Here is a 15,465-nt window from a genome sequence, read left to right on the forward strand (position 1 = left end):
GCTCACGCACCAAAACACGCTCCCCGGCAACAGCCGTCCCAGATTTCGTGGCATCCCCCTCTCCCTGGCTCGACGGTGAGACAAAATGGCGTTCTAGCGAGTAACAACGAAGACGATCAAAACAGTCTCTTCTAAAACATCGGTTCTGCGTGAGCTTATCGCTGCGACGGCTATTTGTGCGTTGCTTGCCTCGTAGCAGCGGGTGGCCTGACTACTTCGCCAGCTGCTTCCTCCTTTGTCAGTGCACCTAGCGGACAGTGTGGACGAGTGATCTTAAATCCAAACAATTCCATCAGCTGATGATGTGGACTTCGTTTAAAACGTTGTGAAACTACGGACCGGCTCGCTCACGGAGACAAGTGAACCTGTTCTCTCGGTCTCTGAACCAGCGCAACCTGAGTGATCGCAGTTCACCCCACGGATCCTGAATCCCCGACCTGTCCCCCGCTGTCAGCGAGTCGGATAAACCGACGGCTGGGCTCCGTCGGAAACGAGCGGCCGCTCAGAATTCCATCACTTCCACAATTCAGGGATTTTCCTCGTGGCGAAGGACACTACTGTTGCTCACGTCTCCGGAGTCAAAGTGAAGTTCCGGATACATTCTGTGCATCCCTTCGACCAAAATGAGTGTGAATGACCGTTTCAAAGCTGCCGTGGAGATTATACGGAGTCTCCCGAAAAACGGCAGCTTCCAGCCCCCGTACTCGATGCAACTGACGTTCTACTCGTACTACAAGCAGGCGACGACAGGTCCCTGTCAAGGAGCGAGACCCGCTTTCTGGGACATCGTGGGTCGGGCTAAATACGATGCATGGCAAAAGCTCGGTGCAATGGAGAAAGAAACCGCCATGCAGCAATACGTCTCGGAATTCGTGGACACCATCAAGCAACTGCAAGCGAACGCGACTCCTGCCGAAGTTCAGGAAGCGCTGTCGTATGCCGAACCCAAACACATTGGCCTCTTCAAGCCATTGTTCGAAAGCGATAACTCCATCAACTACGATAATGTTCCGGCCGAATTCCGAGACAACAATCGGGGAAGTCCTTCGGATGACGATATCGAGAAGATCGACGGTCACGAATCCGACGAAGAGTATTCGGACACGTTTAATAATATCGAGGCCGAACGCAACAGCCCAGAACAAGCGGACATTGTAAACAGCCGATCTGTGATCTACAAAAACTCGAGGAACAATGCTGTCGGCGCGGCCGGACGCGACGACAGCCACATCATCAAAGCTGGAGGTGGCGATCCAAGAGAAGCAGGGCCGCCGCCCCCCTCTGGATATTACGTGTCGTCGGGCAGAGATCAAGCTTCACATTCAAACCGAGGCCCGTGGCCGGGGGAATTCTGTGCTCATGGGGCCGCTTCGCGAGCGTCGGGAGGAGGTCGTAATCCCAATCATCCTGTAGGTTACGTCCAGCCGGTGGATAATCTATCGTACGCCGTCGTGCGACTGCAGTATACGATGGACGAGGTTGTCAGGCGTCTGGATAACTTGGAACGGACCCTCCACGAACAGCGCTCGGGACGGTGGAGTTTCTTCGGGGGGATACAGCCGCATGTTATGGCCGCGATTTTGGGATGGCCGCTGCTCCTCCAATTGATTCTTTATTTCGTCCGAAGACGCAGGGTCAGGGTTCAGCTGCGGCTGAAGTGAGGCTGTCGACATCGATGGCTTCTAGCAAGCGACGACGCGAATTCTCAAGGCTGACTTTGTGCCACGCAGCGGTCCGATGTGGATTTCGTAGTATGTACCTGATTGTTCTTTACGAAAACTTTTTCCTATTATCGCTCACATGACAGTATTCCCCCGTTGAGCATACATCACACGTCGTTGAGAATGAGGATCAAGGACGAAGCCGGCAAGGAACGGAGGTGAAATAAAAATATTCACGCGAGTCGAGCGGTTTTGATTATAAAGGTGAAGCGCAGAAAAATTTTCCATGTACCTCCGGAGAATCTATATTTTATATATGATTAAATTTTTACCCATAATTCACTACCTCCACGATAATCATACGGGTACTCGAGGTTGGCATTGGGAGTTTCGTATCTGAAGTTCCTGATTATTCTGTCAAAATGATCGAGAAGATCCTCAGCGGTGTTTCGGGGCTCGGATCTGCCGAATCGATTGGGGGCATCGATCCTCTCGGCCCGAAAGCCTCATTGGGATATCGCAGCAAGGAGGAAAAACGTTACGGCATCATAAACAGCCGCGAAGTCGATTCCGATAGAGTCACTTGTGGGAAACCGGAAAATGAAGGGATTTCCTCGATGGAAAGAAATCTAACCACAGCCGCTCAAAGACGGATGATGCCGATGGCGACGAGATGGTCAAGACATCTACACCGCTACAGTACGCTATCAGTCTACTGCATCGATCGCTCACAAATAGCTCTCTCCGATCTCTGCTCAGGAATCGTGCTGACCTCGCGAGCCAGTGATTGAGCGGGTCATAGGATTGGGGAGCGACAAGGTCGTCGATATACATAGTATATTCGTCGAAGATGTGCGCCCCATTTGTACAAGTCATCGCTCGTGCATTGTGGCTGAGGCTCTTGATTGCGAAACGTGAGAGTTCTTGGAGCTCCCGATGACATCATTGCTATGATTTCGCGCTGGCGTGGAATGGAAAATCGAAAAGAATGAAGAAAGCCTTCAGATCATAAATTTTACAGCTTTCATGCTGACAAGCCTGATTTGATCGCCGCGTCGATCTGTTGCTGGCGACCACCGATAGGAAACAAAAGTTCTGATCATAGTACATTCGTCGACGGCACAATGCCGCTCCAACGACGTCACAGATGCTTGCAGGTATACGTATGCATTGGAAATCGGAGAGGGCAGCGGAGAGCGCTCCACGGACGAACAGAGAAGAGGGAGTATGTAAGACACTAATCATCATGGAATCGGAAATCGCCGCGATGACGGCGACCCGAGTCATATCAATACTCTTGGGTGCTCTGCAGATGGGGCAATCCACCGGGGGGTTGCCCAGTCGTAGTTCTGACCTCAAGTCTCTCCCTGGGCCTCATGGGAATATTTCCGTCGATCGCTGAGTTCAGAGAAACTCTGGAGCTCAGCGGGTGCGAACGGCATGGAGACGTGACTCAATCGACGCCTGAAAGGCATTTTCGACAGACTTAAGCTGTCCGTGAGCTCGTATCACAGTGTGATTATGACCGAGATTTAATGAAGGAGCCCTATCCGCCGCGATAATGAGGAGCGAGCAGTGTCGCGAGGGGAATATCGACCAACTTCTGACCAGGAGGACCGGCTCTTCTCACAACGTACCCTTAAGGTTCGACTTGAAGGGCATCCCCGTCTATATTCCGACGATCCGTAACTTGCCCATTGATTAATATTCTCAAAGACGAGCGGCGAGAGGAATTTTCGGCTTTTCGCGACTCGTTACCGGTATTAACACCATCGAGGGTGCCCGCTCAGTGGAGACTGGACGTCTATTCGAATATTCCCGGTACCTATTTTGTCATAGAAGTCAAGTCTCGTTTAGGCGGGATAATACAGGATAGAATTCAGACAAGCTTTCGGTTCTACGGGTCATATCGCGTCACGAGGCGGGGCTGTGCAGCGTCAGAAAGCCCGACTTAAATATTGTGCATGATAATGCCAGGACTTTCCCCCGCCAGGTTCGGTTATTTTTCCTCGCCAAAACTTGCGAGCGACACAAAAGACGACGGTGTGGATAATGCTAGAGCTCGCATGTTTCATCATTAGCCGAATGGATCGCTAATAGTTTGCTGCACTTCGCAAACATCCCGTTTTCGATCCCATGTTGCAGTGTAATCTCTCTGTCTCGTGTGAATGATCGCGTGACTCAGTCTATTAGGAATATTCCGTTTTCCGCAGGAGCAAGTCAGCCTCAGTCTCGATTCATGTGCAGTGTACGATTGGCCCCAGACAGGATTTTCCTAATGCGATGCTTTGAGTACTCAGAAGAGACGCGGACAAACAAACTTTCGCATCGACTAGCGATACGAGGTGATTATCCGGAGTGTGAGGAGATGCACGCCGATCGTACACAGCTCGGATGCAGAGCACGCCAATCCAACGCCAATAGTCAGTGCGCGACTCCAAGTGCGTTTCCGCAAAATGCTCCTCAGAGGGTCAAAAGCGGGCTCGTTCCATTGGAAGCTGTGTCCGAGAATGGATTTAGCTGTCGACCCCCACGTCAACCGTTCCAGCCGGCCGAGGTTTGCGGACGGCAAGCTCGGCGGTGTACAGAGAGCTCAAGCCCGATTCAGGCGTTCGGAAAAAGAAGAGAGCCCTATGTTTCTTGCCGGAAAAGGGTTTTCATCGAGCACCGGTCCCATGAGAATGGATGAATCAAATTCTTGATGCTTTCCCCGCCGTAATGGATACCAACGGGGAGGCGTAACTCGACAGTTTCATAGGAAGTCATTATCATGCATGTTATCGTATTGAAAATGAGTCTGTCAAATCGAAACAGGCGCGCAGGATTTGATGAGCTTTCCACGATCCGCCTCCGAATCGCGAGATCCAATCATGTTCAGTGCATCATTCGAGCCGAATTCAGAGTGTGATGATGACATCCAACTCGCAGATCCGAGAGAGATCAGTGAATCGATATTCGTGATTATGATTTTTTTTCAAGGTACGACCCTCCTGGTGCTGGTTCGTTTGCTTTCTCGATCGCAGGCTCAACTAGAACGATCACTCTGTTTAGCTTTTTCATGTCGGCCTACTCTCTTCTGCTGCCTTCCACTATTCTTTTTCCTCATAATTGTCGTTCGCGAATGCGAAAATCGCCTTTGAGCCCGGTGGATGACATGAAAAAACTGAGCGGATCTCGTCAATGCTCTTATTCCAACACCTTCGATAGCGGTCATCAGGAGTTCGCCGCTCTCGCTCTTCAAATAATTCCTCTTTTTGAGCCATTGGTGATAAATCTCAAAAACAACGACCTTGCTCTCCCTATCAGATATCTCCGGCACTGTTCCGTTTCGGTCTCCGTCAGCAGGACGGCCGGGACTGGGAATTTCGCTCTTGCCGCAGATCCCGGTCGAGTTGTAGTCAAGCCATTTCTGATCGTCCCCGGAAGGTCTACGGAGAAACTCTCGAGCTGCACGAAATCCGGGCTTAGTGCCGGGATCAATGACCTGCTCCGGCCGAAAGTTCATCCCTGAGTATCCCCCCGCGGGGAATGTATTACATACTTACTCCGCCGAAATCCATTGCCCGAGACAAGTTCGATCGACGAGAACGGAAGCGCTCCGTGCGGGGTACGCGTGGATACCCCGTGGGGCGGCATCAATCATAGCGAAGTCCGGGGCTTCATCTTCGATGTGATGAAAAGCTCCACATGCATTCGATTTCGCTTCGACTTCTACCATACATACCGTCCAAGGCATACAGATTGCCGCGCAGAAGGTAATCTACAATCTACGCGTTTTCTTCATCTCAATGAGTTTACCCGTCCGGTAGCGCCGATTCCAAGAGCGAGCGGGAAGTACCGCCGGAATTCTTCCATAGATGTATAGTTATGGCTTGAGCTCACCCGACAACCGATATTCGAAACCTCCGCTCGTCACCTTGGTCAGGCGGCATGCATCATCTCAATCAAACTCTCTCAAAATCGAGCTTCGACGGAATGTAGGTAATAGATCTCGTGATGTCGGTATACCTAATCCCGAGCGGCAGCAAACGAGATCAGGGCTGCGAAAAACGGTCGGAGAGCTATCGGTGCCGTAGAGACTGCGACCCTCTTTCGAATCGACTCGGGCCTTGTTCAATCTAGGAATGCCTTCTGAGAGATTCAAATGGGAGACGTGCCATTTTGTAAATACATTTAATAGTATAATTCGTGAAAATGGATACCCCTTCCATTTTTCTTTGCTCCAAGACAAACTTGGGCTAATACGAGGCGAACCGTTATTCGAGGGTGGACCCAATCTCTGTACAATCCGTCCGTCCAACTCCTATAGTCTCGCGGCTCGCATCGAAGCTGATATCACGTGCTGGCTGAGCCTGCTCGGGATCCAGGGGTCGAGATTATCCGGTCCCGAGGCACCTGTAGGAAAAAAACAATATCATTGTTTCATCCTGATGAGCAGAACGGGTCCGGATTAGTCGTGGGAATCGCGGAAGATGATTCGTTTCCGCATTCCTCGGCTCGCCTTCCTGTCCGGATACGATCCGCATCGACCAATCAGGACTCGCATGCCCCGGATCATGTTCGCGGTTTTACGCCTTCATTTCTTCCTTCCATTTTTTTCTTCCGATCCATCGCTTGCCCTCTCCGAGCATCAATGACTCGAGACGAGTTGGGAATCCACTCAGCGGGCGAATCATGGTACCTGTCAGACTTGGAGGAAATCTGGGCGCCGAATGCCGGGATTCCGAGGAGTCTGCTCACCATTCAACTGGGAGCTGCTCCACTCCTCCACAAAAAAAGGAAGGAAGCTCTCGCGCAGTGATCCGCTGACGTCATTCTGGTGCAGACGGACATTACGTTCTTGCAACAATTGAAGACGAGGCGGAATCCGTGCCACCCTCATTCCTGTATATGTATAGAAATCAAATCAGGATAAGTTCAGTCGGACCCGCCAGAGGGGGGAATCGTGTTATTCTCGAATAAGGGGGTCTTCCATAGAACCATCCTCTGCTTGCGGATGAGCCTCCACGTGTCGTCCGAGGGAGCCCGGGATAAAGGACAATGAAAGCGTGAAAACGGAACTTATCGAATGGATATTCTGCCCCGCCAGTCGAATATTAGAAGCGCGCGGACAGAGGCGAGAGGAGGCAGCGATTCCCATCAAGTTCTTATCGAAACGGAAATGGAAATCTTATTACAAAGACGAAAAGAAAACACGGTTCTGAGACTTGCGAGATATGGATCGAGCACAATCATGAGCTCCAGCGAAAGAAACCTGTCGGCTCCCGTCGACCGGAGTCGGGGGGGGGGGGGGTATCATCGCTCGACTTCTGCGGTCAACTTGGTCTCTCCATCCCTTATTTTCGGGCATGCGACATGCGGATCCAAGCTCTCCCATACCCATCCAAACTCAAACGCTTCTTGATCTAGAAAGCCAGGCGAGAGCCTCCACCACGTAACAGAGCGGCGCGATTCTGCTTTGGGGTTCCGCCGCGGGAAGGAGGAACGGGGAGGAACCTAATTCTCAGGAATGAACTCGTAGAGCTTGATTCCGGCTCGAAACCCGGTCTCTTCCTGATCGAACGGCCGGTTGCAAGAGAAATGACGCCATTCTGCATGGGTCATAATAACGCCATTTCGATGGTGAGCTGATGCTTTCCGCCTGAGAAATCGTCTCGGATGGCTTTCCGTTGATTCTCAGAAAACATTGTGCTGAAGTATTTGCGGGAGACTTTCCAGCTTGAATACTCAATCCGAACCCCGTGGGGCCCTCCCAGAATCGGGATCTCTCAGACGCCCCACGTCACATTCACTGGCTCGATGGGCACGTCGCCCGCGGCCGGATCTGCATACGTGCGACCCGTTTCAAAGTTATTCTCAGTCGACGCCGGAAGAAGCGGTGAAGGAAACAATGTTTACTCAGAGATCTTTGACGAGGAATCGAATCTGGACACTGCGATCCCAATCAGGAATTTTCCGAAGCGCTTTACTCGAGACTTTCGAATCTCGCGGAGAATGAGCTATCTCCAGAAGACACCCGGAGAGTTCTTATGGTGTAGACTCCTGCTCCGCTGCGAATCTTTTCTTACTCCTCCGCTCAGTGGCTTAAAGGGAAGAGTCTCATCGCTGAAAAGACGTTTGGTTGGCCGGGAAGGACGCTACAAATTACAAGTGATCTCGACATATTATGTCATTCGGGCTCATCATCGCCTTGGGGAATTCCCGTCCCTGTTCCCTCGACTGCAATTCGCGATCCGCAGCAGATTCGTCCACCGAGATAGATTATTCTGAGACTGACCGCCAACTCTCTGATCTCGACCACCCACTCATCTAGATGAGGAGCTGAGGTGGAATTTGCTGTCACGTCGAGGTGACGAGTATTGACCTGAAACGTGTTCTCTACAAGGCCCAGAGCCATGTGGGAGGCGTCGGACAAGCCTCGATAATGCTCATTCCATCGCAATCGCATCAGGAGCACATGCTGGCCTTGCTCCCGAACTAATGATTCAAAAGATGATCCTCGTAGAATCCGCTGGAGTCCCACGATGTTAGCTACGCTCTGTGTCCGCGAGGAATAGGAAGGGGTGGACTCTGAACCCCGATAGAAAGTTCCACTTTTATGCATGTTGTTGTTCAGTCTGCGAGTCGGCTTAGCTTTTAGATCACGAAAGTGCTTTGTGTTCCTCGAATGGGACGATTCAGCTCGTCGTTGAAAGGCGCAGGTATGTACAAGAGGTGAGAATTGCAAGGTATCTTCCTTTTTGAGAGTTTGGCGTGGTCGCGTTTTGATTAGATATTTTAACCCGATTCATGCTCAAGAAACCCCCATGAAATTTCGTCCCCAAATCCCTGACTTGGGCAGAGGGTATGTCGGCCGCTGGATTCTGCGGAATTCCTTATCGATTCCGATCGATTCCAAATCACCGCGGAACCGTTTAAACGCCCCCTGAGGCAGAGGACCTCCATAGAGATCTGCCTCGAGTGAAATGCTTGTCCCGGAGGGGGAGCCCCGGCTTACGGTACGCACGTGCCGCGTTTCGACAATTGAATAAAGAACGCGACTCGCAAGAAATGAGGCTGTGGCGTTCCGTGCCCACATGATGCTTCAGGAGGAATTATTCGATGCCTTGAACCAGACTTCGATCCGATGCCCCTTCAAAATTCCTCTTACGCCTTCCAAAATTATGACTCCATGGTTTACGTGTCGGGGAATTCCATGACTCACTTGTGACTCATGATGCATATTGATCCGAGAAGTCAAATTTTCAGTGTATCATACAAATGGGGTTTCAAGCTCTCCCACGAGGGAGCATGATGTTCCCGAAGCCCTCCATTTAGTCGGGTTATCCGAAAGTTCTCCCAGTCAGTGATCAAAATCTTGAGCTCACAGTGCCTGAGTGCGAACTGAACGGCTACCTATCGAAGCTTCATTTCCTCCAGGGACGATGACCACAATGTCCAGATACTCTCTAACGACCTCCCAAGGCTGCGGTGCAACGTCCAGTTTTTGACTGCGTTCTTCATCCATTCCGGATTTATTTGAAAGAAGAGGTGACTCATTCAATTCGAGGTGAAAACATAATTCGCACTATGTTGTCGCACTTTTGTACGATGTAAACTCGTTGGCCGGGCATGGCCAAGCTTTCCGTCTAACTTGATGAAGCACGCGGGATGATCGATTGAGTTTTGCCTGTCAGTGCAAGAGAGAGGGGAGGCCCTCAAGGGGAGAGCCATACGATTCCGCCGCTCGAAGCCGCAAAAAATAGTCGCCCCTCGCGGTCATTAGACCCCCTGTCAGCGCCAAGCCGTCAACAAAAGTCTCGACTTAGCGGACCGAGCGACGAATAAGGATGCTCGAGGCATCTTCTTCCAGGCGGCGAATCCCTCACCCACCCATCCCCTTCCCATGCAGAACCTCTTAGCCTCCTTCGCCTTCTCGAGGCATGACTTCCCGAGCTCGACCCAGCGAGGTGGGTAGAGTGTCGTGAATGAGATTACCGAAGATTTAATCAGAAGTTCTAAACGTATCTCATCCACGAACTAGCTTGTTGGATCCGAACTCGGAACCGACAGTGGCCGCCCATGAGACAGCCTCAACGGTTGTGCAAATCCCGAGCCGACTCGAGCCTCGCGAGGAATCGATGTAGACCCATTACCGAGCACCAGCGAGATCCTCCTCAAACAGAATCGTCCCGTTACGGTCGAATGGCCGATGTCGGTACTTCAAGGGTATATGATCCCAGTACATATGAGTTTCCTCGTCTAGTCCGTCAGACAAAGCCCGTCAGCACACTGGAGTTTTACGACCTGACGAAGCCCTCTCGAGAGCCATCTCATTGGGAATTCGAAGTCTCTAGAAGGCTCGAGGCTCCGAGTCCAAGGAGAGACACCGGGCCGTATACATCGGGGTTCTGTGTTCGAGCAGACCTACGAACAGTCCCAATTCCACTCATGATCAATGCGTCACCACGGAATCCCGCTCCCACCGCTGATATCGTCCCACGCAAGGCCTCGTTCGCGACACCTACTGATCGTCGCTGAGATCTCCATATCAAGGCGAGTTCTTCGAGTACTCTCGCGGCACCGTCATGCGGGATGAACTTTCCTGAGAGCAGATGTCACATTGTCTCGGATCGTATCGTATGATCGGGTGGCAAATGAAAGCCATCTTATCGTATCGACGAGGCTTCCCGCGGAAGCAAGTGCAATCACGGAAGGACTTTGGGTGTGACATTTTGGCAGCCACGTCGCGACGGAGAATCCTTGTGATATCAATATGGACGTCTCCCGCAATAGACAAGCTCACTTTTGCAGAGTCGTCAGCGGTGATGGAAAGATTAGAAACTCCGCTTCTCTCGTCTGAGTCAGAAGTCCCACGCCTACATACATAGCGCCACAGGCAACGTGTCTCGCAAAACATCTCTGATGCCGTAGAAACCTTCCCGACCCACGCCTCTGCTTGCGGAGCCCGAACGTGATATGCAGAGACGATGACTTCGCCGGAATCACTCCTAAAATGAGATGAGTTGCCGTGGACTGCTGGTCCATGTTATGAGAACGCCAAGTCGAACGAAAAATGCTTCCTCGTTCCCTTTCGCGCTCCTGATACGTCACTGCGCCGATTCATGTAACCGATCCATGTCAGGCCCTGAACCTCTTTCGGAAACAGGCGGGGGATGTCAGCGCCCGAAACGCGATAGTTCCCCCCGTAAAGGTCTCCAAATCTTCAGATCTGAGGTCGCATTCTCCGCGAATCTGTCGGTAGGGATTGGGACGTCCATCCTGCTGAGCAGGGAGCAGGAGAGGACGTCAACCGCGAATCTGTAGGTAGGGATTGGGACGTCCATCCTACTGAGCAGGGAGCAGGAGAGGACGTCAACCGCAAATGTTTTCGAACAATCAATCCGATTGGAAACGAGCCTGACTTCGTATGCAGCGTACTCCGAGCACGACTTCACGAGGAATAAGTCCGGAAACGTCCATCCCAACGTGGGGGTTGAGGGTCCGAAGCGGCGCACAGTGTGGCCAAACCCGATTTTAGGCGGCTGAAATTTAAAATGAAAAATTTTGAAAAGTTATGTCGCGGCGTTTTGGAGGAAGTATGGGGACCTCGGAAACACAAACCAATCAGAAACCAAGCACTTGTATCTCCGTGGAGAGACTCCGGAAAAAGGTTGTAGTTTTTTTTGCTCCGGACCGTCACTTCTTTCTTCCGATTCGTGCTGACGCTCGAGTTTCCGTGGAATCGATTGAGGAAGGAGCAAACACCGAATCGTGAGTAAGTTTGAGTCTGAAACTTCACGTTTAGCGTTTCATTCGACGAGAATATGCAAATCAGAAGGTTTTCTGAGTGCATCTTTTGATCCTGATTTTCATGAAATTTCACCGTCAAAAAAGTATATGGACCAGGGCGGACCCGAGCGGTCCATGGGGTGGGAAATCTTCTTTCATCCCCCCGCCTTCCATTTCCGAAAAAAAAAACCAGCAAGTTTGGGCAAACGTGAATGCGTGCTGTTCTCAGATATTCGAATTTGGGTGCCCCGGAGGACATTTGCGAAGACAATCTTCAACTCCCGGAAGAACGAGTGCATCGATGGGTTGGAGAAACTCATTTTGAGTCATGCTCGTGTTGGATTTGAGCAACTAAGCAACAGATCTCACATCAGAAGGCAGATCAGCAGGCATGTGTCCCGAGTGGGGGAAAACAGGAGGGGAGACATAATTCGAAAGCGGAACGGTTCTTCGATGAAGGAGCTGAATCGCGCGAAGCCAAAAACTTCGATTTCATCGTGCACTACACTGAGCTACCCGCACAAGAAGGACAGGTCTTACTCCGAGCCGGGACTGGAATCCACATGTGTCAAGCGTGGAATGGTACCGGAAACCATAGGCCACGTCATCTGCGAATGCAACGAAGCATTCTTCGAGGAAGAGGGAATACTGAAACGACTGGGACTTGACAGAGACCCCTGCTCGAGGATGATACGCGACACCAAGAGACTCCTACAGCGGTGGGAGGGAGAAACTAGCAATATCCGCTGAGACTACTCGCCACTGAAGTGAAAGTGTCATTTTTGAAACTTAAATGAGGATAAAGGGGAGGAATGTTGCTAATTGTACGTCATTCGACTTGACTGTAGGCTTTCCTTGTGACGTCCTGGAGAAGCATACTTTTTCGATGTGTCCCTTCTTTTTACAGGCGTTACATCTCGCGCTAGCGAAACGACAGTTTTGCCTTTTATGTGGGCCCCCACAGCTCCAACAGCCTCGGCACCCGCACAACCTTATCGGGCATATGCAACGATACAAGTAAACGGTGTCCCAATCAAATTCCGCATCGACACAGGAGCGGATTTGACCTCAATCGGCAAGTCCGTCTGGAAACAATTGGGTTCCCCTAAATTATCGCCCTTGCGGACTTCTTGTACAACAGCTGATGAACAACCCCTGAAGGTTCTTGGAGTCTTCATCGCGTCCTTCTCGCTGACAGAGTCTACCGGCATGACAGACAAGGTTCTGGTCCTCAATTCCGGGAACGCCGTATTACTGGGCGGTCGTGTGATTTTCGGCTTGGGCTTGATGACGCCCTCTCCAGCAGTACAGATCGCGACAGTCGGAAGTCGAGATGTCGACTCACAAGGAGTGAAAGCACTGTTTCCGAAACTTTTCCAAGAAGGTCTTGGTCGTTGTTCGAAGCTCACCGTCGAGCTCAAACTATAGAGGGAGCGCGACCTGTCCACATTCGAGCGAGGCCGATTGCCATACCCATAAGGGAAGCGGTTGACAAGGAATTAGATCGACTTCTAGAGAACGAAACTCTGTCCCCCGTGGAAACGTCAGAGTGGGCATCGCCCATCGTCGTTGTTCGGAAAGCCAACGGAAACATCCGCATGTGTGCGGACTATTCAACGGGGCTCAACGACGCCCTGTGTGATGTTTGCCACCCGATTCCAGACATGGAAAGCATCATGGCGAGTTTCTCTGGCAACCGGGTCTTCACCCAGTTAGATCTATCCGATGCGTACTTGCAGTTAGTACTCAACCCGTCGTGCAGAAACCTGACGACCATCAATACCCACCGAGGGCTCTTCCAGTACAATCGCCTAGTTTTCGGGTTGAAAACTGCTCCAGCGATCTTTCAAAGCGCCATGGATCAACACTTGCAGGCTCGATGGTGTTCTTGTGTATTTAGACGACATACTGGTGATGGGGTCATCACAAACGGAACACGACGGAAGACTTCTCAAGGTTCTGTCCCGCCTGCAAGAATGGGGGTTTCGTCTCGGTCTCGCGAAATGTCATTTCAATGCTCCGAGCGTCAAGTATCTGGGCGTAATCGTGGACAAAGACGGTATCCGGGCAGATCCGCAGAAAATCCAAGCGATCCGAAATCTCCGGCGTCCGGAGAACATTTCGGAAGTCCGTATCTCTTCTGGGACTCATCAATTACTATGGTCGGTTCGTCGACCGTCTACATCGCTACAAAGCCGTTTTCGAAGCACTACTACGCAAAGACACCAAATTCCTTTGGTCTCCGGCACATGATCAGGCATTCGAAAAGGTGAAAGATGTTCTCTCTGGGCCTCTAGTGCTGGCGCATTATGACCCGCGACAAAAGTTAATCGTGGCGGCGGACGCATGTGAAACCGGAATCGGGGGTGTGCTTCTGCAACGGTATGCGGACTCCTCTACGAAAGCTGTCTTCCACATCTCGAAGTCTCTCAACCCTGCACAACGAAACTACAGTCAGATAGAGAAGGAAGCGTTGGCACTGATCACGACCGTGGAACGTTTGAGAAAATTCATCTGGGGGCGACGGTTTGTACTCCAAACCGATCACCGCCCTCTGCTGGCATTGTTCCGTACATCGCAGACGAAAGGCTTGAGTGACCGAACTGCTGCCAGGCTCCGTCGGTGGGCGCCACGCCTGGTGGGATACGATTTCGACATTGAGTACATTCGTACCGCGGACTTCGGCCACGCAGATGCCCTATCGCGACTTATCCAGCAAGCAAGGAAAGATGCAGCTGATCCGGAAATGGATGAAGTGATTGCGAATGTCAACGCACAAGAGCTGGAAATCTTGAGTTTGACATCGGACGCCCGATTTTTCACTCACACCGGGGAGAAAATTCGCGAGGCAACGAGGAAAGACCCTCTGCTCCAGCAGGTTTCTCAGAGATTACTGCAGGGTTGGAACAAGTCTGACAGCAAGGATCCGAACCTGCGACCCTTCGCACAACAAGCGGACTCCCTGTGCGACGTGGAGGGCATCTTACTGGTGGACGAGAGAGTCGTCGTCCCATCGAGTCTTCGCACCACGGTGCTCAAGCAGCTCCATCAAGGACATCCCGGAATCGTTCGAATGAAGGCTCTGGGTCGCATGTATTTCTACTGGCCCGGAATGTCGGTAGAAATCGAACGACTGGTTCGGAGTTGCCCGCACTGTGCGCAGAACGCTTCAAGTCCGGTGAAGGTTCCGTTGGCCCCATGGCCTGATCCCGAGAAGGCTTGGGTGCGCGTACATCTGGACTTCGCGGAACCACGGAAAGGCAAAGCGTTTTTAGTGATCGTAGATGCGTTTTCCAAGTTCGTCGATGCTACGTGGATGTCACCAGCTTCAAGCTTCGAGGTGGTTAAGTATCTCAAAACGCTCTTCCGTCTCATGGGTCCTCCAGAAACAATGGTGACGGACAATGGATGTCAGTTCACGTCACGGGAATTTGCAAGCCTATGTCAATCCTTTAACATCGTCCATCTGCGTTGTGCACCACGGATGCCACAAAGTAATGGCCAGGCGGAACGGATGGTTCACACGTTGAAAAACTCCCTCCAAGACCAGGATCCGGAAGCTCTGGATCGGGCGGTTGCGGCGTACAACTACACGCCTTGTCAAACTCTGGGAGGCAAAGCTCCGTCGGAGGTGTTTTTCGGACGCAGGGTGCGGACCCACTTCAGTGTGTTCCGTTCAGGTTCCTCAAACCTTCCGGCTGCTAGTGCGAAGTTCAAGCATCAGTTCGACGACCACCACGGAACGTGCGCGCGGCAGTTTTCGGAAGGTGAAGAAGTTGTGATCGAACTCCATAACGGGCGAAGAGTGCCTGCAATCTTCACAGAGTACCTCGGTTCGTCAATGGCGAAGCTCAAGGTCGACGACGCGGACCATGTCCGTCACCTCAACCAAATTTGGCGGCGGAAAATAGACTCGCGTAAAGCGCTGGGGGAGGAGGTGCTGCAAGAGCATTTCATCGAGGAGCTTCTGACGCATGCTTCCGATCGGAGACAAGATTGCAGCCCGGTAGCGACCGAATCCTCGTCCCAGTCC

The 15,465-nt window shown here is 51.7% G+C and overlaps 1 protein-coding gene and 1 pseudogene across 1 annotated transcript; both read left to right on the forward strand.

Moving 5' to 3' along the window:
* The first annotated feature begins 262 nt into the window (after positions 1-262).
* Positions 263-1,898, forward strand: LOC100906224 (acyl-CoA-binding domain-containing protein 5). The gene has a single exon (XM_003745371.2). It carries the CDS (start codon positions 624-626, stop codon positions 1,659-1,661), a length of 1,038 nt encoding a protein of 345 aa, XP_003745419.1. The 5' UTR covers positions 263-623; the 3' UTR covers positions 1,662-1,898.
* Positions 1,899-12,641: 10,743 nt separating this feature from the next.
* LOC100906367 (uncharacterized protein K02A2.6-like) lies at positions 12,642-15,438 on the forward strand (annotated as a pseudogene).
* Positions 15,439-15,465: the final 27 nt, after the last annotated feature.

Source organism: Galendromus occidentalis, unplaced genomic scaffold, assembly GCF_000255335.2.
Source record: "Galendromus occidentalis unplaced genomic scaffold, Mocc_1.1 scf7180000077482, whole genome shotgun sequence".
In the NCBI taxonomy this organism is placed as follows: Eukaryota; Metazoa; Arthropoda; class Arachnida; order Mesostigmata; family Phytoseiidae; genus Galendromus; species Galendromus occidentalis.

Excerpts from the sequence above, each read along its gene's own strand:
- LOC100906224 (XM_003745371.2), top strand. The coding sequence starts at position 624 with ATGAGTGTGAATGACCGTTTCAAAGCTGCCGTGGAGATTATACGGAGT.